This window comes from Crotalus tigris, unplaced genomic scaffold (genome assembly GCF_016545835.1).
Source record: "Crotalus tigris isolate CLP2741 ecotype Arizona unplaced genomic scaffold, ASM1654583v1 scf7180000018697.696732, whole genome shotgun sequence".
NCBI lineage: Eukaryota > Metazoa > Chordata > Lepidosauria > Squamata > Viperidae > Crotalus > Crotalus tigris.
Genome location: NW_024097153.1, coordinates 646,680 through 672,789, shown reverse-complemented (window position 1 = coordinate 672,789; position 26,110 = coordinate 646,680). Strand labels below are relative to the sequence as shown.

The 26,110-nt window shown below is 45.7% G+C and overlaps 1 protein-coding gene across 5 annotated transcripts in view; it reads left to right on the top strand.

Annotated features, from left to right (window-relative positions):
* Positions 1-26,110, top strand: part of EXOC3 (exocyst complex component 3) — a 138,321-nt gene that overhangs the window by 11,798 nt on the left and 100,413 nt on the right. For 2 of the 5 annotated variants that reach the window (XM_039355607.1, XM_039355608.1), the window contains one exon: positions 1,875-8,381. The exons of the other annotated variants lie outside the window; for them this stretch is intronic. In XM_039355607.1, the coding sequence (XP_039211541.1) occupies positions 4,466-6,829 (2,364 nt within the window). In that variant the 5' untranslated portion in view covers positions 1,875-4,465 and the 3' untranslated portion in view covers positions 6,830-8,381. Of the gene's footprint in view, positions 1-1,874; positions 8,382-26,110 lie in introns of those variants that run through there. 5 annotated transcript variants of the gene reach the window in all.

Below are 26,110 nucleotides of genomic sequence, written 5' to 3'. Positions count from 1 at the left end.
TGCAGCGTAATGAGCAAAACATGCTACGACCGTGTGCCTACACTTCAAAGAAATTCACTGAAACAGAACGACGTTGGGCAGTGTGGGAAAAAGAGGCATTCGCGGTGAAATGGGCGTTGTCCACCTGGCGCCATCTGTTGGAGGGGGCGCAGCACCCCTTCGAGGTCTGGACGGACCACCAGAACCTAACAGTGCTTCAGACACCAAGAAAACTAGCGCCTAAACACGTCCGATGGGCACAATATTTCCAACGTTTCAGGTTCTGTTTGAAGGTTGTTCCGGGCGGAAAGAACTTTCTAGCAGACGCACTCTCCCGAATGCCCCAATACGATAGCAAGAGGGAACAGGTGGTCCAGGCTGTCATACCTCAGTGTGATAAGGAGTCCAAAAAGGTAGAAGTCTGCACAAAGCTAGCAACGTTTGAAGAGGAAATAAGAACAGCCTTAGTAACCGATCCTTGGCTATCAGCGAATCCCGGTATATTGACCCGTCGTAATGGTTTGGCCTGGTATGGAGATAAGTTATATATCCCTCAGGAAGTGCGGAGTCGAGTATATCATCAATGTCATGACTCCAAAGTAGCAGGTCACTTCGGTTTTGTAAAAACATTACACCTAGCAAGACGGCGATTCTGGTGGCCAAGCTTAAAAAAGATATTGAAACATACGTAAAGGGATGTAGAGTTTGTGCACAGGCAAAGGTAATACCAAAAAGACCAATGGGATTGCTACAGTCAGTGTCTGATCCGGTACGGCCATGGCAGGACATTGGCATGGATTTCATTGTGGAGTTACCAAATGTAAAAGGTTACACGGTTATATGGACGGTGATAGATTTGTTTTCTAAGCAGGCTCATTTTATACCCTGCAAAGGGCTGCCGTCTGCAGCGCAACTAGCAAAACTATTTGTACAACACATTTACCGATTACATGGAGCTCCCCGACGGATCATCTCAGACCGAGGGGTTCAGTTCACGGCTCGATTTTGGCGTCAATTTCTTGCCTGTATTGGAACCACCCAAGGGTTGAGCTCCGCATACCATCCATGTACCAACGGGGCAGCGGAACGAGCCAATGCCGCCATTTCACGATATCTCCGTTGCTATGTATCTCACCAACAGGCGGATTGGATGGACTATATACCCTTTGCCGAGCTAGCTTACAACAACGCAGTGCATAAGAGTACCGGGTTGACCCCCTTTCAAGTAGTATATGGCTACGATCTGAATCCCTTACCAGATTGTGAACCACTGACGTCCCTGGCCAAGAAGCCAGGGGACTGGCTGTCCCGTGCTAGCCAAGTGTGGTATATAGTAAAGAAAGCGCTGACACAGGCAGGACAAACAGCAAAAGAACAGGCAGACAAGAGTCGTAGGATATCAACCCAGTTCCGAGTAGGTGACCAGGTATATCTTTCGACCAAATATCTTAAGTTACAGGTATCCTGCAAGAAGTTGGCGCCGAAATACGTTGGTCCATTTCGCATAATACGCATCATTAATCCTGTTACGGTGTAACTCCAAATGCCGAGCTTCCTTGGTAGAATACATCCGGTCTTCCACGTGAGTTTGTTAAAGCCGATAGGAAGGGACAGGTATACAGACCCTCCTGGGCCCATAACTCCGGGACAGTATGAAATACAGGATATAATGGACTCACGATGGCGGGGGGGCAAAGTATACTACCTGATATTATGGAAAGGATATCCCCTATCCGATGCCTCATGGGTGCAGAGTGAAAAGGTCTTCGCCCCGGAGCTGCTCCGAAGATACCATAAAATATGGCCAAATAAGCCGAAACCTAACGGGGGGGGGTTAGGTAGTATATGGATCTTGTTACCCAAACGATATTTTAACCTGTAACGTTCTATTCCAGGGGGTCCTGTGGTGAGGGGAGGCCGAATGTCAGACCCAGCGTGCAACTTACCAACCACACAAACCGCTACGCGGCTAGGCAGGCTCGGCGACGCCGCGTATCGAACGGCCGGCGCCAGTTCCAAACGAGCTGCCGACGCCCCGCCAGTTCCAACAAGCTGCCGACGCCCAGCTGATGACGTTCTGCCTACGACGCGCGTCTTCCTTTCTCCATGACCTACTAATGTGAAGGACTGCTTTGAATCGCTGGCGACGCGTGTGTTCCTCCCTCCCCCTTCCCCCGTCATTAACTAGGGGACTGAGTTGGGCTGATGTGATGTTCGTCGAGTAACCGAAAGGCTGGGTCTGACAGACATGAGGGTGTGGTGTGGGTGGAGTTATACGCTGAGGGGCTTGAGGGGGCGGTGTGGGTGGAGTGGTAACTGGTGATTGGGGGTGTGGACTATGGGTGTGGTTGCGGGGTTTATTTAGCGCACTGGGACGGGAGATCTCCCAGGGCTGACTTTCTTTTCAACTTAGTACAGTAATAAAACGAAAGACTTTGTTGAATCCTGCATCGTTCCTAGTACATGGGTTTCGTGCCTGTAGGTAGGACGTGCTTACAAACCCACAACGAGTGCAACGGGTGCAGCCTATGCAAGACCAGAACTGTTGTCTCATGCAACAGCAAAGAAATACGATTAGCAAAGGGGAGAAATCCTCAGCACAATTCATACAGGAATCAATGATGGGGGTGGGGTGCTGCACTCACAAGGGGTGGCCACAAGACAGGAGGCACTGGGGGATCATCCTATAGCAAAGTGTACCCAGATACGTCCAAAGCAGGCAAAGAGAGTTACAATAAGAGAGGCGGTGATCCCTGAACTTACAAATATACAGATGGATGCGAGACTATTAGAAACAATATGGTCAACTGGGGTGGGTAGACCAGTGATGCGTTCTATGAGCAGCGCCAGTCTTATGAGCAGGCTTTCAAACCTCCAGCATTCCACTCTGACAACGTTGGCAGTTAGCCAACGAAAGCTAAGTTTCTCCAGCATGATGTCAGAAGAATCCACCAATGGGTTGTCTCAGTCCTCCTGCCCAATCAGACCAAGTTGTCAAGTTGTCACGCCTCCTCATTATCTGGGGACCTCCCAGTTTTCTTCTTGGTCTTCGCCCATACAGACGTGATTTCTTGACTCTCTCTACGTTGGAGCAGGTCTGATAGAAAATTTACTAATTGGTGGATCCTTTAAAAGAGTTTAGCAGCTTAATGAGAGTTTTGTTTCCCCTCTGTAAGAATTTGATGTATTCCCCTCCTCAGGGTTAGGTTAAAACTTTCCAAGGAAAGGGGGTGGGTGGGTTTTTCACTTCCCCAGATTCAGTATCCTGCTGAATCAGCAAACAAACCTTGCCCTACACAGTGGGGGGGGAGGTTTAACTTGTACACATTTCAAAGGTGTTGTTGAAAGATCTCAGTTTCACGTGCGCAGTTCCTTTCCTTCTTTCATTTTCGCAGCCTCGTGGCTTCTCCCTGGCCGGGCTCGGCTAGGGACTCTTAGCAGCCACCATTTGAATTTCAAAAGGCCTAATCTCACTTCTAAACACTTTATTATTGCTGCAAGAAGGGAAAGCCCAACGGTGGCCTTACAATCACTTAAAGCCACTGCAGAAGCATTAGGAACCTTGTGGGGCAGCGGTAAAACCTTTTGCGCCTAACGGCTGTTAGGTGCAATCCCCTGCTTCACGCACTGGGCCAATTAGCAGATTCCAATTAACCTCGTTTGTGGCAGTCACTGGTCCCTTGCACTGCAGCATTAATTCTATCCCTCATACCCCCCTTCTTTACCCCCCCTCCCTCCTGTTATTCCCTCCAAGGGAATGTTCACAGAGCCCGCCATTTGGAGGCTCAATCCTCCTGGCAGTCGCCATTTTGAATTTAAATAAATAAATAATAAAAAATAATAAATAAAATAAAATAAATCTAAATTGAATGCAATAATGGGGGTGAACTACAAATGTTAATTGTATTAAACTAGATTGATTAACAAAATTGCTGACTCCTTCATCTGAGTCTTAGTTTCAGCCATCACCTGATCTAGCTGTGAGCAAGAATGTGGTACCAATAGCAGCTCTGGTTCTTCAGCCTGGTTGCCATATTGCCTGTCTGCCCTTCTGCATCTGGTGGCTGTTCCAGCATCCTGACCATCGCCACTACTGTGGGACACGTGTGATTCTTCTCCACCCAATCCACGTAGGTCAGTCCCCTGCGGGGGCCTCTGATGTCCCTTGCAGAACGAATCAGGCCAAAGGCAACTTTGGGTTGATTTCGATGGAAATGGCATACCCTTCTGAGCCACGTTCCTTGGACATGGACGTCATTCCCGCCTCAACTGAGCCGACACCCGAGCCTCCATCAGATAAGGTGAGAGCCAAGTCTAAGCCTGGCAGGAAAGCTGGCACGGCGAGCGACAAACTGGCTGAATGCACCCACTGAGCCCTGGAGAAGCAATTCTCCCAGGCCCAACGCTTGTCTGCTGAAGGAGGTCTCACATTGCCGACCTCCGTACCACCGGACAGGGGAGAGCCTCAACCATCCACATCCAGAGTATGGTCACCAGAGACGGGGTATCAACAGGTCCCAACTCGGACCCTTGGTCAGGTAGGTCCACCCGTGTTTGGGGAGAACTTTGCCTTGCCAGGTTCATCTGCAGCACCCACTGCTGCCAGCACATCACTTGCTGCGGGGTTAAGGCTTCCGCTAGAGCAGTCCGTCTCCGACCAGCTCCAAATGTGGATATCACAGGCAGTGTGCCAAGCCATGGCATCAGCGAGTCATCAACAAGCCCCCTCCGTTCCAGGGCCATCCTCTTCTTCGCACCAACAACTGCCGCGAGGCCTCCACTGGATCAATCAGGTATGGTCTCTCCCTCCCAATCCCCTGATTCGGACCCGGATGTTTCAGATTATGGGGGAGGCAAGGACGGTTGGTCGGATTGCGAGGAACCATCTTATGAATTCCAATCCATGGCGGAGCTTTTTAATGCTTCGCTATTTCCGGCTTTGTTACGCAGAGCGTGCGAGGCAAGTAAGCTTTCCCCTCAGTCAGTACCAACCCCTCAGCCTTCCTCCGATCAGGAAACCAATCCTTTGTTTGCTGTGCCTGTAGACACGCACCTCCATATCCCTTGTCCACAGTTGTTCTTCCAAAATGTGCAGGGTCAGTGGGAATCACCAGCAGCCCAGCCGTCACAGAGCGCATCTGAGCGCAAAATGGTAGACATGCCTAAGGCATTCGGAGACCTACTAGAGGTCCCAAAAGTGGATGAATCGCTGGCACCGCTATTCTCCACTGCCAGCCTTCCAGCTGATGTATCTGACGCCCTTAAGGCAGAAGATAAAAAATCTGAAATGGCCTTATGCAAAGCGCACTTGGCATCTGCCTGGGCTGTGAAGGCAGTGACGGCCACTTCCTTCTTTGCAAGAATCTCTATCACCTGGCTGCGTCAGCTGCAGGATAGAATCCCACTTGAGGAAACTAGAATGCATCAGGACCTAACAAAAATAGTTGCCACATCTGAATACATGGCCGATGCCTCTCTGTATTCAGCCAAACATTCAGCCTGGGCTATGGCTTCCAATGTGATGGCTAGGAGACTCCTGTGGCTAAAGAATTGGAGACCCGAAAGTAAGCATAAGTGGCGTCCGGCCACAGCCCCTTTCAAAGGTGGCAAATTATTTGGGGATGCACTAACGCCGTACTTAGTTGAAAATAAACAGAAGCAAAAGGTGATCTCCCGTGTGGCAAAGAGGTCCACAAGACGGTTCATCCCTTACAGTCGCTGGCAGCCCTTTTGGGCAGGGACAGCAACAGAGTCGGCACAACCATACCGACCGGTCACTCCCAAAGAGGAGCGCCCACTGGACAGGACAGGTTATAGAGACAGGTCCAGGTACCAGCCACAACCCAAACATTCCTTTCATGGCCGAGGGGGTCAGTCCTTCTGCCGAGGCAAATTACTCGGAGGGAAATCCCCCCATTGGTGGCAGGCTCACTCACTTTACTCACCAGTGGGAAAACACGACCACAGACTCCTGGGTGTTGCGTACCATAAGGGAAGGCCTGTCCCTGGAGTTCAAATCCATTCCATTCAATCACTTTGTGTCTTGCCCAGCCATGAGAAACCCAGTAAAGAGGGGACTCATGGAGGATGCTATACAGCATCTACTAGCCATCAAGGCGATAGAGGAGGTTCCCCCAAGCCAGGTGGGGCAGGGATATTACTCAATCCTGTTTTTGTCCCAAAGTCTTCGGGGGGATGGAGGGCAATCCTCGATCTCAAGGGATTGAATCTTCACCTTCATTACAAACGGTTCAAAATGCAAACACTGCACTCCATCCTAACCAGTATCAGGTGGGGAGATTTATTAACATCCATAGATCTGAAGGAGGCATACCTCCACATCCCTATTCTCCCAGCTCATCGCAGGTACTTAAGATTCTGCTATCTCAACCGCCATTTTCAGTACAGAGCCCTTCCTTTCGGCCTCTCTTCAGCCCCCAGGGTCTTTACCAAAATCCTGGCAGTGTTGGCGGCTCACTTGCGGCTGGTCCCAGTCAGGGTCCAGTGCTACCTGGACGATATCCTGATCCAGTCCCCGTCTGTCTCAGCCGCCCATTCGGATTTGACCCTCACTATACAGACTCTTCAGGTCCACAGCTTCCTGATCAACTTCAAAAAGAGCCAGATGAATCCATCTACCCGTCTGCTTCACCTGGGAGCAGTAATAGACATGGAATCGTGTCATGTGTACCTGTCAGAGGAGAGACGCAGGAGCATCAGGGACTTGGCTCGCAAGGTACGCAGGGACAGAACCGTGGCATTAGCCACACTTTCTCAGCTCCTGGGCAAACAGATCTCATGTATAGCAATCGTGCCGTGGGCTCGGCTACATATCCGGGAGCTTCAGTGATTTCTTCTCCCATACCAAAGACAGCATACCAGTACGTCCAACAGACGGGTTTGGGTTCCCCATCAAGTACGGTTTTCCCTTGGCTGGTGGACTTCATCGGCCGTCAGCAAAGGGACCCTGTTCAAAGAACCCAACCGCCTTCAGGTGACCACGGACGCCAGTCTCTTCGGTTGGGGGGCTCATCTCCAATCCCGGATAGCTCAGGGTCAGTGGTCGCAAGCAGATCTCAAACACATTATAAATTGGTTGGAGCTCAGAGCGATTTATCTAGCTCTTCAAAAATTCCACACAGAAGTCAGGGGCCAGCATGTACTGATTCAAACAGACAACGTGGCTGCAAAGGCCCACGTGAACCGGCAGGGGGGCACATGGTCGAAATCCCTCATGACGGAAGCCCGAGCATTGGGCACCTGGGCAAAGAAACACCTGCTCTCCATCAGAGCCGAACAAATTTCGGGGGAGGCAAATCGACAGGCAGATTTCCTCAGCAGGTCGACAATAGATCATTCGGCGTGGATGCTTCATCCAGATATCTTCAGGGAGATATCAGCCAAATTCGGCAGTCCGATCATGGACCTGTTTGCTGCCCTGGAGAACACTCAACTTCCCAGATTCCTTTCCCGGTTCCCTTCTTGGGGAGCAGAAGGAACAGACGCGCTTAGCAGCAGGTGGCCAAAAGGCCTATTGTATGCCTTCCCCCCATTGCCTCTACTTCCTGCAGCAATCAGGAAGCTCCTGGAGGAACAAGCGGAGGTGATCTTCATCGCCCCTTTCTGGCCCAGGAGACCATGGTTCGCGGATCTGGTGAGTCTTTCATTTTCAGCTCCATGGAGGATTCCCGACAGTCAAATATGGCTGATACAGGGAGATCTACAACATCCAGATCCACAATGGCTTCAACTGACCGCCTGGCACTTGAACGCCGCACCCTAACCAGGGAATCTTACTCAGCGGAGGTGATTGCTATGATACAGGCGGCCAGGAGACCTGCAACGAACCGGCGTTATGGCCGTACATGGAAGCATTTCTGTCAATGGTGTGATAAGAAACACGTATGTCTATCACAGGTGACGATTCCCAGGGTTCTGGAATATTTAATGGAGGGCGTCAACAAGGGGTTGGCACCCAACACTTTGTGCAGACAGTTAGCAGCCCTGTCCTTAATTTTGTCATGGGACTCCTCAGGCTCCTTATCAAGACATCCAGCCATTTGGGCTTTTCTTAAAGGGGTCTCAAATACCAGACCACCTGTAATTCACAGGTATCCCTCCTGGGACCTACCCCGAGTGCTTCAAGCTCTAACATCTTCTCCTTTTGAACCACTCAAAACATGCTCATTACGTGCTCATCCACGCCCTCCCTAAGTAGAAGTCAGTCAGGTCCGGGTGGAATGATTGTTCTGTTAGTTATCGTTACTACCTGCTTGAGAGTCATCACGTCATACTGTTGTCAATGGCTTCGCCCGTCGATGAAAACTGGGAGGTCCCCAGATAATGAGGAGGCGTGACAACTTGACAACTTGGTCTGATTGGGCAGGACTGAGACAACCCATTGGTGGATTCTTCTTCATGCTGAGAAAAGGCGTTCAGGTAAGCCAACACTCATTATCAAACAGTTATTAGTTTATTAAACAGTTGTTTTTATTCCGGTGTTCAACTACTTTTCTCAACATGAATATACCCAGGATTCACATTTTTAGTGAGGTCTGCCTGTAAAACATGCTCCTAGATTGGAGCAAAACGCAGAACAGACTGATTTATATTTGGTAGACCAGGTGCCTCACCCAACAGATTAGATAGATAGATAGATAGAGAGATAGAGAGATAGATAGAGAGATAGAGAGATAGATAGATGCACATGCCACACTGCAACCGTTTTTAATTGTTATGTAAATTTATGCACATACTCCCTTGTCATTTAGCCCTTTGCTCTGATGATGTTAACAGGTTGTTAACGAAAGCTTAGCAATAAAAAAAGCCTTTTGCCTTACATTCCGGAGTTCACTATTTTGTCTTACTGACTTTAAATGTCCATACCTGGGATTCCAATATTCAAATATATATATATGTATGTATGTATGTATGTACAATGTACATGTATATGTATATATATGTATGTATGTATGTGTGTGTGTGTGTGTGTGTGTGTGTGTGTATTTGTATATATATTTGTTTTCTGAGGTTTTCGCGGGTGTTTGTATGTAGGTCTTTGGTTATTCGGGTTTTCTCCCACATAAAATTGGAAGTGTCTGGAAGTGCAGGCAGACCAGCAATCTAACATGGAAAATAAAAAGGAGGAACTCCGTGGCAGGACTCGTGTGATGCCAGATCAGAGGGGACAACTTACATTGAGTAGAGAGGAGGGATTGGAGGGTGTGTTGATAATAACAGCGCAGAGAGGAGGAGGCAGCACAAGGGTAACAGAGCAGAAAAATGAAAAATTGGAATGCAAGAAAGAGACAGCAGAACAGTTAAGGCAGTTACAGGCAATCAGGAAGAGTGGCCCCATCACACGGACAATGAGCAGGCAGTTAGATCGGCAGGAGAATAAAACGAACTTCCCCACCCCTAAGCCCCACTCTGAGGACGCTGGCAGAGGACCAGCGAAAGCTAAGTTATTTTAACCTTGTATATAATTGTTTTTTATTGTTTTAAATACTGTTTTAACAATAAATAACTAGTTTATAACCTTCCTGGAGATCGAAGATTGCATCATTGAAAACAAATATGCCCGGGATTCGTATTTTTACAACCATTAAGGACATATATATATATATATATATATATATATATATGTGTGTGTGTGTGTGTGTGTGTTTTCTGAGGTCTTTAGTTATTCGGGTTTTCTCTCGCGTAAAATTGGAAATGTCTTGGTGACGTTTCGACAAAGTCCCATTCGTCATCTTCAGGCTGGTGTTTTCGGCTTCATGCTTCTAGGAGCAATGTGTGATCATAGCTATTTTTTCCTTTTAACTGCCAGTGGGGGTATGAACTGATTGGGTGGGAGCTTGGCTGTGTTCTGATTGGGTGGAGGTGTGTTCTGATTGGTTAGGGCAGTGGTAGTCAACCTGGTCCCTACCACCCATTAGTGGGCGTTCCAGCTTTCATGGTGGGCGGTAGGGGTTTTGTCCGATACTGAAGCACTTTCCTTTGTTTTAAATTTAATTGACTTTTTAAAAAAATTTCATAGCATTATTTAAAAACATTTTCATTAAGTTTTCATAAAATTCCCCATGACAATTTAAATTTCTGAAAATATACTATTTGTATCGCCCATGCATAAGTTTAGTTCACGCTACATAAGTGAAACTAAATGGCGCTATAGTGCGACTGCAAACAAAAGAGCCTCATCTCAGAATAGCTCGTGCATCTCCCCCCACACCACCCAGCTGTAACAGACAAGTAGAGCTGGTAGCCAGCACCCCCCCAAACCCAATCCACGATGCGCGAGAGGCATGCACAGACGACATGGCACAGGCTCTTTTATTTGTGGTCGCACTGGTCAGTACACAGATTTGTGAGAGTGAGCACGTGCATACAGCTTCAAACAAAATATTGTGAGTCCATGTCTCAAAAAAAGAAATATGCTCGTGGCTATTTGCCAGAATATCTGAAGATGTGTTTCATAGAATCTGTTGTAAATAAACAACATCCAATGTGTTCATTGTGTCATAAAACATTATCCAATGAGGCAATGAAGCCAAGTCGATTGCGAGAACATCTTTCTACAAAGCATACAAATGATAAGGACAAGCCTATTGAATATTTTCAGGAAATATATAAAAAATTTCAAAATTGTTCAACAATCGTTGCATCATTTAAGAAACAACATGCAGCGAACGAAGATAAATTAATTGCCACTTATTGCATTTCTCAATTAATTGCAAAAAGTGGTAAAAGCTATAATATTGGACAAACTGTAATAATACCCTCTATAAAAGAATTTATCTCAACAGTAATGCATTAGGATATACCTGAAATTTTAAAAACGTTGCCCCTAAGCAATAGCACACTAAAGTGACGAATTGATGAAATGGCAGTTAATGTTGAAAAAAAACTGATAAGTATTCTCCAAAACTCTTCATTTTCCATGCAATTGGACGAGTCTACCATTGCAGATAATAACGCTTTATTGATGGCATATGTACGTTATTTTGATGAAAACAATACTTTACGAGAAGAAATGCTATTTGCAATAAATCTCATTACAGATACAAGAGGATTACCTATATTTAATACTGTGAAATCATACTTTACAAAAAATAATATTCCTTTGAATAATATTGTTGCATGCGCTACTGATGGAGCACCATCAATGGTAGGTCGCTATCGTGGACTTGTTGCTTATTTGAAGGAAGAAGTGCCAAATGTTTTATGTATTCATTGTGTGGTGCACAGACAACATCTTGTAGGAAAACATCTAAGTTCAAGTCTCCATTCATCATTAACTATAATAATTCGAGACATAAACAAGATCAAATCCAATGCAAAAAATGATAGAATCGCCCGGTAGCGATTTCTCTCCGTTTTTCTGGCGGATTGGGCCAAATGACGGAATCGTCTCCTGCTTGCCTCGTGGCCACGAGGTCCATTGACGATCGGGCCATGAGTGGCCTAAGCTACAGAAACACAAGTTATTAGTGCCTTATGAATTGAGAGGGGGGAGAAGAAGATAATTGCTCCCTTGGACACCTGAACAAAATAATAATAAGACTTGTATATTGATTGAGTTCGGCTTTAAGGGCATCGCCATTTAGGTCCCAAGCAGACTTACGGCCGCCATTTTGAGTACTGTGGTTCGGGGTGTGGTCGCCATCTTGGAGAGGCCTTTTCCCAAGACTGATTTCAGGCCGATTTTTCTTCAGTAGTCCACTGGGTTGGGCTCTTGAGGGGGTGTTTTCAGACAATTATTCCACCTTGCCTTGCAAGGATTCCACAGAGGGAAGTTGTAATTTTTGATTGAGTCACTCTGTTTCCATTGCCTGCTTTAATCCTGTGGGAAAATTATCAGACCTGTTCTCATTAGCTTGCACCACTGTGTCAGCAGGGCCTAAGCAGACAGTTTTAGGGCGCTGTCTGGCTGTTTGCCATTGTGGTTATCTTAGGGCGTGGGAAGCTTCCCTCCTGGACAACTAGATCTGCGTGTTTACCCCCATCCCAAGGCTTCTCCTATCTGGAAAGTCCAGTGCACAATGGCAGATAGTGAAACTCCTCAGACTTCGCAGGGTTCTGATGTTCCCCCCACACAATCTAAATGCAGATCTTCTGATTTGAGCACGGGGGAAAGAAAAAGGCTAAAACCAAGCATTTATTTACCAAAGAATCCTCCAAGACTGCTGAGCGAGAGGCCTCGAGGAGACGTCAGGCACTGGAGAAAGAATTCTCCAGAGCTCAAAGGCTCAGGTCTAGAGAAGCTGAAGTGGTTCCTCCTGCTCCTCTGGACAATTCACCATTTGAGACTTTACAGGTGCCATCTTATCAAACCCCCAGGGCTTGGTCTCCTCAAGGAGGAACTGAACAGGTCGGACTCCCTCCTCCCCTTCCCACCTCTCCACCTTCCCCTCCTGCCTCTCTGGTTCCTTCTGCTTCTATGACCCCACAGGCTCCTGATGCCTCCGCTGTTGGGGTTGGCCCTGCAGAACATGATTTATGGACATAGCAATTCAATTTTTTCATGCATCGGGCCTTCAACCAATTTATGACTTCTTCCATGAGTCAAAGGTTTTCACAGACTCCACCTCCTCCACCTCCACCCTTGCCCACTGGTTGATCTGGACAGATCCAGTCAGTGGGCTCGGGTATTTCAGAGTCTTCTTCTCAACTAGGTGAGGAGGAGTCTGTGGATTTGGAGACAACTGATATCCCTATGTCAGAGGATGAGGCGGCACCGGATCCAACTCCATCAGCAGGTCTTTTTGATCCTTCTCTATTTAGATCACTATTATTAAAGGCCTGCACCACAGCCAATTTGGTCACAGAGCAGGAACCTAAGCCATCTACTTCCACTGCAGAGGAGTCTAATCCTCTGTTTGCTGTAAAGGTTGTGGAGGACAAACCTTGTCCTGCTGTTTTCCGCACTATGGTGGAGAAACAGTGGACTTCATTGGCCACTCTACCTCCTCCCAGCAGCACGGAAAAGAAACTGTTTAACGTTTCTTCTGCATTTTCTTCCCTCCTAGAGGTGCCTACAGTGGACGCTGCCTTAACCTCTTTGTTCTCCACATCCACGGTTCCTGGAGACATGGCTGAGAACCTGAAGGCAAAGGATAAAAGGTTTGAGTTTTCTCTCCGCAGAGCTCATCAGGCCTCAGCCTGGGCCATCAGGGCGGCAACGTCCTCGTCTTTTTTTACGAGAACTTCAATCATGTGGCTCCATGAGTTACAGGCTTTAATTCCTCCGCATCAGGTGCGTGCACAACAGACCCTAAGTAAGCTGGTTGCTGCGGTGGAATACATGTCAGATGCATCCCTCCATTCAACCACGTTTTCCACTAGGTCTATCGCAGCCACAGTAGCATCCCATAGATTTTTGTGGCTCAAAGAGTGGAGGGCTGATCTAAAATCGAGGTGGCGCCTATCCACAGACACCTATAGTGGCAAACAATTATTTGGCCCGATCCTAGAACCGTACCTAGTTGAAGGGAAGGATAAGCAAAAGACTTTAGCTCATCCGTCCAAGAAGGCGGATAAGAGACCCCAACAAGAATTTCGCAGGCAGTCATTTCGTGCCAGAAGTTCTTGGGAATGGAGGCAGCCCTTTCGATCAGGGTAGTCCTGGGATTGGCCCAGGGGTTCCCAATCCTTTTCCCCAGACAGGATCGCCAACAGGACTGCCAAAGTTCAGGAGCCAAGGGTCAATTCCAAGCCAAGCACCCCTTCAGGGGGGGCTGGTGGCCATCCATACAGGAAGTCTAAGTGACGCCAAATTGGATCCTCCCATAGGCAGTCGCTTAGCTCTGTTCAGCGACACTTGGGAGGTCACCACCGACGAAACCTGGGTAAGGGAAACCATAAGATTCAATCTAGCCCTAGAATTCAAATCCATCCCCCCAGACTGCTTCCGTCAGTGTCCAGCCTCAAGACATGCACACAAGACCGAGCTAGTATCCACGGCAGTATCCCATTTGTTAGAAATAGAGGCCATAGAACCAGTTCATGTGGACCAAAGGGGAAAGGGGTTCTACTCCATCCTCTTTGTGGTCCCCAAGGCCTCGGGGTTGGAGGGCGATTTTGGATCTGAAGGGACTCAACCGCTTCCTAATTTACAGGAGGTTCAAGATGCAGTCCCTCAGGTCCATTCTGGCCAGCATCAGAAAGGGAGATTACCTATCCTCCATAGATCTCACAGAGGCTTACCTTCACGTTCTCATCAGAACCCATCACTGCAGATTCCTCCAATTCTGCCATGCACGCAGACATTATCAGTCTGTCCTCGGCTCCTCGGGTGTTCACAAAGCTACTGGCGGTATTAGCGGCCCATCTCAGGCTAATACCGGTGCGAGTGCAATGCTACTTGGACGATATAATTATCCAGTCCAGTTCATTCCGATCTGCGCAGATAGATCTACAGACTACAATAAATGCACTCCAGAGACACAGTTTCTCTGTGAATTTCAAAAAGAGCCACACCACCCCTACCACTCGGATCTTGCACCTAGGGGCGGTGATAGATTCAAACCTATGCAAGGTTTATCTCTCCCAGGAACGCAAGGACAGCATCAGATCTCTAGTTCTGAAGATCCAGAGAGAGAGGGTAGTGCCATTGGTCCAGCTGTCTCAGCTGTTCGGGAAGATGATCTCATGTCTGGGAATAGTGCCTTGGGCAAGACTTCACTCTAGACATCTCCAATGGTTCCTACTACCCTTCCAGAAGCGGAACATGAGTGCTTCCTCATGGAAGGTGAGAGTTCCGCATCACGCTCTGCTGTCACTCTAATGGAGGGCGTCGGCAGCCATACACAAGGGATCACTTTTCAAGGAGCCTCACAGACTCATCCTGATGACAGATGCCAGTCTGTTTGGTTGGGGCGCACACATTCAGACATACATGGCACAGGGCCAATGGTCCAAGGCCGACCTCGCACACAACATAAATTGCCTAGGGCAATACACCTGGCACTTTGCCAATTCTCCAGCATAGTAACAGGGAATCATGTCCTGATAATGACGGACAATGTTGCAGCCAAGGCTCATGTCAACAGGCAGGGAGGGACCAGGTCTTGGTCCCTCATGCAGGAAGCCCTGGCATTAGGTCTGTGGGCAGAGTCCAATCTGGAATCCATCAGTGCAGAACACATTTCTGGGGAGGCGAATCGTCAAGCAGATTCTCTGAGCAGGCGACGGTAGACCACTCGGAGTGGCGATTGGATCCAGTCCTCTTCAGGGAGATAGCGGAGAGGTTCGGACAGCCTCAGGTAGACCTGTTTGCTTCACCAGCAAACACTCAACTCCCCAGATACTTCACGAGGTTTCCATCACGGGGGGTGGAGGGAATGGATGCTCTTTGCAGCAGATGGCCCAAGGGGCTTCTGTATGCATTTCCTCCACTTTCACTGATCCCAGCTATCATCAGGAAACTTCTCTTAGAACAGGCAGAGTTAATCTTGCTGGTCTCACACTGGCCAAGGCGACCTTGGTTTGCAGACCTCGTGGATCTGTCGATCTCCCTGCCATGGAAGATTCCATCAGATCGCATTTCCCTCAGTCAGGGCCAGCTCCAACACCCGCAGCCACAGTGGCTTCAACTAGCCACTTGGCACTTGAGTGGGAGAATTTAGCCAGACAGTCCTATTACTCTGGAATGATTGCTGTAATTCAAGCCTCCAGACGTCCTTCGACCAACAGGATTTATGATGCCACGTTGAGAAATTTCTGTACCCGTTCCTGCCAACATCACAGCTCATTCGATGCGTAGCGTGGCCACATCTGCGGCCTGGTCTATCCAGGCTTCGGTTGAAGAGTTTTGTAGGGCAGCCACCTGGTCATCCCCCTCTTCATTTATAAGGCATTACAAACTTGATAAGTTCGCTGCCTCAGACGCATCCTTCAGCAGAAGGGTCTTGCAGCTAGTAGTTTCTACTCACGAATCTCAAGCCTAGACTTCCCTCCCAACAGGGACATGGGTGGCTTTGGTATGTCCCAATCGGCGGATGCTACATCTATCATGCTGGAGAAGGGGCATTGTCTTACCTGAACGCCTTTTCTCAGCATGAAGATGTAGCATCCACACCCACCCTTAACAGTCTAGGCAGATTTCTTACAGGGAGAGCTATTGTGTCAGACCTAAGAAGCTTCGCCTCGTCAAAACTGAGAAAGGAACGCCCTAGGGAGGCGTGGCTAGAGTTTGGTCTTAGTCTAAAACTGAGCAGGAAGGCTTTGATTACCCAATCGGTGGATGCTACATCTTCATGCTGAGAAAAGGCGTTCAGGTAAGACAACGCCCCTTTTACCTCCAATAAAATGTTTACCTTCAATGGTAAACTTAATGTATCTTGTAAGCATTTATAAAACTCTGCCAGAAGTCTATCTGGTCCTAGTGTTTTTTCATGTTTTTGTCTTTTTATTGCCTCTGTCAGTTCCATCATTGTTATTTTTTCATTTAATATGGTCTTGAAATTTTCTGGAATTTTTGGTAAATTATTTTCTTCCATATATTGAGTCATTTTCTCCTATGGAGTTTCTTCTTTAACATGCAGTTTTTCATAGTATTCTTTAATTATCTTTTTTATTGCTTCATTTTTAAATTGTAAACAGCCTTTTTCATCTACTAAATTGTTTATCATTTTTTTTCTCCTGTTTTTTTAAGTTTATAAGCTAACCATCTTCCTGGTTTATTTGCATTTTCAAAAAAGGTTTGCTTTGCCTTTTTGATTTGCTGTGCCAATTTTTCTGATTCTGTTAAATTTAATTTATGTTTTATTATTTCCATTTGCCTTTTCAATATTTTCTTTGTGGGTTTATTTCTAATTCTAATTTTTTAAATTCTTAACAACTGACGTCTTTTCTTTGGTTTTTTTAGTCATGTATGTTATCGCTACACCTCGAAAATATGCTTTGGCTTTATCCCATACATTTTGAATTGTTATATCTTCTTGTTTATTTTTTTTTGGAAGAAAAATTCCATTTCTTTTGTTACTAATTCTATAAATTCTTTATCTTTTAATATAGATTGGTTCAAAGTCTATCTTAATTTTTTCTGCATTCCTTTTCACATCATTTCTAAAGGATTATGATCTGCCCAGGTGCCTAATTCTATTTCAATTTCCTGCATATTAACCCTTAGTTCAGGTGTCATCCAAATCATATCAGTTCTAGACCAAGATTTATGACTATTAAAATGTATATTGTAATTTTCCTGGGTTCTTTTCTCTCCAAATATCTTGTATACCAATTTCCTCTATCATGTTAAAAAAAGTCTTAGGTAATCTTTTTCTTCCTTGTTTCCCTTATTTACTACTATAATAATAATAATAGTAATAATAGTAGTAGTAGTAGTAGTAGTAGTAGTAGTAGTAGTAGTAGTAATAGCAAAGTTGGAAGGGACCTTGGAGGTCATCTAGTCCAACCCCCTGCTTGGGCAGGAAACCCTACACCATTTCGGACAAATGGCTGTCCAGTCTCTTCTTAAAAACTTCCAGTGTTGGAGCATTTATTGCTTCTGGAGGCAGGTTGTTCCACTGATTAATTGTTCTCATTGTCAGGAAGTTTCTCCGTAGTTCTAGGTTGCTTCTCTCCTTGATTAGTTTCCACCATTGCTTCTTGTCCTGCCTTCAGGTGTTTTGGAAAATAGCTTGATTCCCTCTTCTTTATGGCAGCCCCTGAGATATTGGAATACTGCTATCATGTCCCCCCTTGTCCTTCTCTTCGTTAAACTAGACATACCCAATTCTAGCAACCGTTCCTTATATGTTTTAGCCTCCAGTCCCCTAATCATCTTTGTTGCTCTTCTCTGTACTCTTTCTAGAGTCTCAACATCTTTTTTACATCGTGGTGACCAAAACTAGATGCAGTATTCCAAGTGTGGCCTTACCAAGGCATTGTAGAGTGGCATTAATACTTCACGTGATCCTGATTCTATCCCTCTGTTAATGCAGCCTAGCACTGTGTTGGCCTTTCTGGCAGCTGCAGCACACTGCTGGCTCATATTTAGGTGATTGTCTACTAGGACTCCGAGGTCCCTCTCACAGTTACTACTATTGAGCATGGTGTCACCTATGCTGTACTTGTGCATTTGGTTTTTCTTGCCTAAATGTAGAACCTTGCTTTTTTCACCATTGAATTTCATTTTGTTAGTTAATGCCCAGTGTTCAAGTCTGTCCAGATCCTTCTGTATCTTAAGCCTGTCTTCTGGAGTGTTGGCTATTCCTGCCAGCTTGGTGTCGTCTGCAAATTTGATGAGTTCCCCATCTATCCCTTTGTTCAAATCATTGATGAAGATGTTGAAGAGCACTGGGCCCAGAACAGAGCCCTGGGGCACCCCACTACACACTTCCCTCCATATAGATGCAGTTCCATTGAGGACCACTCGCTCAGTACGGCCGGTCAGCCAGCTACGGATCCATCTGGTGGTGGTTCTGTCTACCCCACATTTTTCTATCTTGTCAAGTAGTAGGTTGTGATCTACTTTATCAAATGCCTTAATGAAGTCCAAGTAAATTATGTCCACAGCATTCCTCTGATCCACTAATTTTGTCACTTGGTCAAAGAATGCAATAAGATTTGTCTGGCATGATCTATTTTTGACAAACCCATGTTGGCTTTTAGTAATGACTTTGTTTGCCCCAGGTGTTCATTGATTCGTTGTTTGATTATCTTTTCCAGGATCTTTCCAGATATTGAGGTCAGGCTGATAGGTCTGTAATTTCCTGGATCCATTTTTTTTCCTTTTTGGAGGATGGGAACTACATTAGCTCTTTTCCAGTCCTCTGGTAGTTCCCCTGTGTTCCAGGATCTTTGAAAAATATAGTTCAGTGGCTCCGATATCACATCTGCCAGTTCCTTGAGAACCTTGGGATGTAATCCATCTGGTCCTGGCGATTTGAACTCATCTAGGCTGGACAGGTGCTCACTTACCATTTTCTTGCCTATCTTAACTTGTGTTTTATTTTGTTTTTTATGGCACTATTTTTGATAGGTTGGTCTGTTTTTTCCCTTTGTGTAAAGACAGATGCAAAAAACGAATTAAATAGTTCTGCTTTCTCCCTGTTGCTTGTCACCTTCTTGCCACTTCCACCCACTAATGGACCAATCATTTCCTTCACTTTTTTCTTGTTTTTTACATGTTGAAAGAAGCTTTTTTTGTTATTTTTGACTTGGTCGCAAGCCTTAGTTCATTTTGAGCCTTGGCTTTCCTCACTTCATCTTTGCAGGCTCGGGCTATTCTGACTTAGTTATGTTCCCCTCTTTCCACTTTCTATACTTGTCCTTTTTATCTTTCAATTTGTCAGAGAGTTCTTTATGCAGCCATGCTGGTTTCTTTTGAGAGCTGTTGTTTTTCCTCTTTGTTGGTATTGTGCTAGACTGTGCTTTTATTATCTCATTTTTCAAAATTTCCCAAGCTTCTTGAGTTGTTTTCCCCTTGAGGATTCTCATCCATGGAATCCTTCCCAAGCCCTCTCTAAGTTTATTGAAATTAACTCTCTTGAAGTCCAAGACTCTAGTTTGACTGTGTTCTATTGCTTGTGCTTCCATAATGATGAATTCTAATATTGCATGATCACTTCCTCCCAGGGTTCCTATGGCTTCAACACCTTCTATCATTTCATCTCTGTTAGTGAGAATTAGATCCAAAATGGCTAATCCCCTAGTTCCCTTCTCTACTTTTTGGGATACAAAGTTGTCTGCTAGGTTTGCCAGGAACCTGTTTGATCATCCACTTGGTGCAGAGTTTCTCTCCCAGTTGATGTCAGGGTAGTTAAAGTCCCTCATTACTATTGTGATGTGTTTCCTACATACCTTAGTTAGCTGACTAGCAAAAAGTTCATCTATTTCCTCTGTTTGGTTGGGTGGTCTGTAGTATACACCTATGGCAATGTCATTCCCCCCCCCTTTTATATTGACTCAAATGCATTCAAGTTTTTATCATTGTTGTGCTCTATTTCTGTAGAGATGTAGTTATTTCTTATATAGAGAGCAACTCCACCTCCTCTTTTATTTGGTCTGTTTCTTTAAATATTTTAAATCCCTCTAGCTGTGTCTTCCATGTGTGGGTTTCATCCCACCATGTTTCTGTAATGGCAACAATATCGTATCTGCCCTCATTAACCTGAATTTCTAGTTCACCCTGTTTGCTGTTCATACTCTGTGCATTGGTGTATAAACATTTGAGTCCTTTGTGAGTGGCCCTGTGTTTCCTTTCTACATAACCTGTGTGGTGCCTGAGTTCCCCTATTGTCTTACCACCTATTTGGTTAGTGCACTTTGTGTGGCACTCGCTATTAGAGGCTTCATTTTGCTTGATAGCAAGGTTGGTATTCTTGTCCACACACACATCTATGCTACATGCACTGATAGCCCTATAATTTTTAGATTGCCGGGGACAGGGTTGTTCCGTATCAATTAACTTCCTGTCCCCGCTGTTTAGTTTAAATTTCCCTCCAGAAAATCTGTGAATTTATAGCCGAGTAACTCAGTCCCTTTTTTTGATGGATGCAAACCATCTCTTTTGTACATCTTTTGATTGGACCAGCTACTGACATCGTAACTAATATATCCAAAGCCTTCCCCTTTACACCACTCCTTTAGTCACATATTGAATTGTGCTATGCGCTGGCCTTTTCTGTTTTGCTCCTTATACACTGGTAAAACCTCTGAGAAAGTAAGCCTACAGCCTATTCTGCTAAGTTCCTTCCCCAAGCTCTGGAAATCATTCTGCACAGAGAGTACATCTTTTTGGGACAGATCGTTAGTGCCAAGATGTACAATAGCCTCCACATCACAGTCCTTGCTGCCATTCTTGATTATTTTAGAAATACGCTTCTTGTCCCTACTGGCAGTAGCACCTGGGAGACACCTGATCTCTTTCAAAGCCTCTGTGTCCTTTCCTAAATTTACATCCCTTATAATTGAATCACCTACTAGAAGGTAGCTTCTCTTTTTGGGTGCCTTTTTGTTCTTGCATGACTGATGTGTAATACCTGGTTCACACTTCTCCCTGTTGAAATCTAGTTCTTCATCTCAGACCACAATCCCCTGCTTATTTGAGTTATCTTCACAAATACCTTTACCTGTCTCCTTAATGTCCCTATTAAGGTCAGCAAGGGCACTGTAACTGTTGTGCAGGGACATAGCGAAAGCTTGGTGTTTATGGTTCACAGCTCTCACCCTGCCAGAACCCACGGTTGTCCACACTGCCCTTCTCCTGCAGCATCTTTGTGGTAAAGGGGGCTGATAGCACGGAGGCTTACTATAGTAGAGGGGCTGAACTGGACGCCTAATTTCTTCCCGAAGAGCACGGATTACAGACCCTAGGTAAATGATCTGTCCTTGTAGGCTAGTCCCATCTACTGTTGCATTGAAATCCCCAATCCCCATTTCTACTATTTTTCTATGAAGGTTTTGGTAAAATTCTTCTTGTTTGTTATTTAGTGTATATATTACAATCAAAAGTATCTGTTTTTGATTTAAAAGTATTTCTACCATTAGTATTCTTCCTTCTTCATCTGCATAAACCATTTTAGAATCTATTGTCTCTTTAACATATATAGCTAATCTTTTTTTGTTGTTGAGCTGATGCATAATAAAGTTTTCCAATTTTTGAATTTTCCAAAAATTTATAATGTTGTATTTTTAGGTGTGTCTCTTAGAAACAAATTATATTATATCAATGTTTAATTTTTGTAGTTGTTTGAAAATTCTTTTTCTTTTTGATGGGGAGTTCAGTCCATTTATATTCACTGAAAAGATTCCATTCTCCAGCACTGGAGATGGAGAATCCACCAATGTATTTAGATTGTATTCCTGCCCAATCAGACCGACCTTTAGAGCAGGACTACAGTGGATCAATCGGAATGGCACTTCCAACCGAGGGTCTTCAGAGAAATTTGTCACCGTTTCGGCCTGCCACTCTTGGACCTCTTTGCGTTCCCATCTCTAGGGGTGGAACTGATGGATGCTCTTCGGAGCCCATGGCTGCAGGGATTGCTTTATGCCTTCCCTCCTCTTCTTTTCCTCCTGGCGGTAATATGCAAGCTTCTTCGGAAGCAAGCGGAGATACTCCTGGTGGCCCATTATTGGCTAGGGAGGCTTTGGTCCACCGATCTGATGAGTCTCTCCCATGCAGACCCTAGGCGGATCTCTCCAGAACGGGTCTCCCTCAGTCAAGGGTCTATTCTCCATCTGGACCCCAATGGCTTCAGTTAGCCGTCTGGCACTTGAGCGCTCACTTTTGACACGGGAGCTTGCTCACCAGGGGTCATTACAGTAATCCAGGTCTCCCGTCGCTCTTCCACAACCCGTATTTACGGACCAGGTGGAAGAACTTTCAGTCATGGTGCTCCGGTCGACAATTGTCGCTCCCGAAACTCATGGTTCCCCATATCCTGGGCTACCTGTTAGATGATCTGGAGCGGGGCCTGGCCCCGAATACATTGCACAGGCAGATAGCGGCTCTTTTCACAGTCCTCACCTGTGATTCTGCAGGGTCATTGGGACATCACCCCTTACTCCACTCATTCCTTACGGGGGACGCTAACACCAGACCCCCTACTATGCACAGGTTCCCTTTATGGGAGTTACCTCGGGTCCTTCGGGCTCTTACCAAGTCCCCCTTGGAGCTCCTAGGGATGTGCAATGTTTGCTACCTGTCCCACAGGGTGGCATTCCTAGTAGCAATCACGTCAGCACGATGCATTTCCAAATTGGCAGCGCTCTCAAACCGGGATGACTTGTGCATTTTCCACCAGGATCAAGTGGTCCTTTGACTCGACCCTAATTTCATCCCGTAGGTCAATTCTCTATTCCATAGATCCCAGGAAATAGTGCTGCTGGATTTGGCCCTCACTCATCGTATGCTCTGGGACGGCAATGGCGTAATTGGGATGTCCACAGGGCACATCGGTACTATACTTCGCAGACAGTGACGTTTCGCAAATCAGAAGCCCTCTTTATGGTCTTCCATTCTTCCCCCAGAGGTCAGAAGGTTTCTAGTTCCACAATTGACAGGTGGATTAGAGCGTGTATTACCGGGGCATATCAAGTCTAGTCATTGCCGGTTCCACGCTGGGTTACAGCCCACTCTACATGGAGTGCAGCTGCTTCGGCAGCATGGGCTACCCAGATGTCCATTGAGGACATCTGCAGGGCAGCCTTAGGGGTTTTCACCATCCCCTTTTATAAGGCACTACAAGATTGGTAGGTTTGCCTCAGTGGAGGCTTTCTTCGGTAGGAGGGTTCTCCACAAGGTTATACACCAAAGTGCCACACCGGACCAGTCTACTTCCCACCCTCAGGGGCAATAGGCTTTGGTATGTCCCATTGGTGGATTCTCTATCTCCAGTGCTGGAGAAGGGGTGTTGTCTTACCTGAACGCCTTTTCTCAGCACGGAGATGGAGAATCCACTCCCACCCTTGTAGGTCATCTAGGCCTAGGGTTAGTCTTAGTTTTTTTTGTGAGCCACAACGTCTTGCTGTCAGTCAATGGCTATGCTCGTGTCAAGACTGGGATCTCTATGGTCCAGGACGGGTGTGGCAACTTTGGCTGACTTGATCTGATTGGGCAGGAATACAGTCTAAACCCATTGGTGGATTCTCCATCTCCTTGCTGAGAAAAGGCATTCAGGTAAGACAACGCCCCTTTTCCTTCTCCATTTTGATTTACTTATATTTAGATCTTGTTGATCTCGTAATCCTCTGCTCTCTTACTGTTCCCTCATCTTCTCTTTTTCTTCTTCCACATGTAGTTGTTTCCTCTATTGTTTGTTCTGTTTGTGGCATTTCCCATACTCTTAATTGATTCTTAAAAATGAACAAAGGATTCAGAAGGTGGAAGACCAATCAGAAGATTCTGGAAAAATTGAAATACTAATGGCAGAGAACGAAAGATTAGAACAAGCAAATCAGAACAGAAGGAGCAATTGCTGCCTTGGAAATGGAGAAAACTGTACACTACTTAAGATTCCTGAACATATCTGGAGATAAAGAGGAAAATATAGTAGAAGTGACTATTAATCTATTAGCAGAGGCCCCCAAAATCGAAAGATTGGAGATTCAGCAAGAAGTAAATGAAATATTTAGAATGAATTCAAGCTATGCGAGGAAACATAAATTGCCCAGAGAAGTCCATGTAAGATTTATGAAGAAAATAACAAGGAATGAGATATTGAGAAGAGTCAGAGATGACCCATTACAATATAAAGATAAATAAATAGTAATGTTGAAGCAGATTCCCAAGAGAATAGGATACTCAAAGACAATATCATTTTTTGACTACAAAATGATTGCAAAAGGAGTAAATTTTAGATGGTTGATGCTAGAAGGGATTCTAATCAATTGGAATAATACAAGATATTGATTGGATTCAATGTCGAAGGCACAGGATTTTGATGAAGGCACATTTCTGGGAGAAAGAACACAATATCAACAGGTTTTTTAATTCAGGAGTCAATTATCAATTAGTCAAAGTTGCAAATCAGTATGTTTAGCCATCTTAATTCCTTCCTGTAAATTCTCCTCTAAAAGATTAACCAAGAGCCAAAGTTTTTCTTATTCTATAAACAATTGTTAGATTTAGACAACAGTCCAGGTATTTTTTCTTTCAGATACTTTTTAATCTTATGGCTGGGTCAGGTCTTTCTTTGTTCTCCAGCATAATGAGTGTAGAATCCACCGGTGATAATTTAGCCTTCCTGCCCAGAGAGACTAAGTCAAAACTTTAGCCACGCCTCCCTCTGGGTGTGTCTTCCCAGTTATTGACATAGTCTCAGGCTCAGGAGGGTGCAGAGATTGTGGCTCCTTAGTTAGACTAGGTTAATTGGTTTTTTAATTGAATTTAATTCCTTTTTTCAGATTTTAAATTGAACTATTTTCTTTTTAACTTTGGATTTATTTGGCTAAATCTGCGTTGGATACTTATTCGGGCCTTTTGGCTTCGAGCCTAACAGGCCCATGAGAAAGCTGCAGGCCATTCTCAGGTGGGGCTTTCAGCCTGATCGATAGGATCAGCGGGAGCGTGGACCAACTGACCAGCTGGCTTGCGGCCAACGGAGCTTTTCCGGAGTCTGACAGACCGGAGGTTTTATTCTTTGTCGAGGCCACAAGGCTCTCTCTGCAGCTAGCAGTTTCGGATCGCAGCAGAGGCTGGACAACAAACAGCAAGTGCCTTTTACGAACGGGGGGAAGAGGGATTTGCTTAATTTGGAGAATTTCTAGAGGTTTTTCCCTAGCAGGGGCTTTGTTACTTCTCTTCCCCTTCTTTTCAACAGGTCGTCATTTTAAGAGTCATTGTAAGGGCGCGGCCGCCATTTTGCCCGTGTGATAAGTCACGGCAGCCATTTTGAAAAGGTCATCAGGCGCAGCCGCCATTTTGAGAAGGTCAAGGTGCGGCTGCCATTTTGTGGGGACCTTGCGTTCCTCTGTGATCTTTTGGGGCCTGCCTTGATTATTGCCTGTGCCTGCTGTGTCAGGCCTGTACTGGGGGGGGGAAACATTTAACATCATCTCAGAATAACTTGGAGTGTTATCAGGAGATCCAAGTGTGGTTGCCTCGTTGTACTTGTATTATTATTCTAACTACTCATTGAGGTCAGGTACTTATCCTTAATACCGGTAATATTGCTATAACTCCTCATTGAGTTCCAGATACTTACCTGATGTGAGTGGAGTGAAGGGGAATTTTATTTCAGAACCACTGGTTCCAATTAGTCTGTGGCATTTTGCCACAAGGCCTAGACAGGCAGTTCTAGTGAACTGTCTGGCTGTCCTTTGCCATTGCTGTTGTTCAGAGCGAGGATCGGTTTTCCATCTCTGACAACTTGATCTGCGTGTTTGGGTTCCCCCCAGTTCTGGATATCTCCTACCCGGATTATCCAGACTACAATGGCAGACAGTTCTTCACCCCAGGCATACCAGGGCTCTGGTATTTCCCGCACACAGACAAATCGCAGATCAACTGATTTGGACGTGGGGGGAAAGAAAAAACGCCAAGATGAGATACTTATCCACTAAACAGACCCAAAGGCAGCCGGGCAAGAGGCCACGAGGAGACATCAGATGCTGGAGAGGGAATTCTCCAAAGCCCAAAGGCTCAGGTCCAGTGAAGCTGAAGTGGTTTCCCCCATTCCATTGG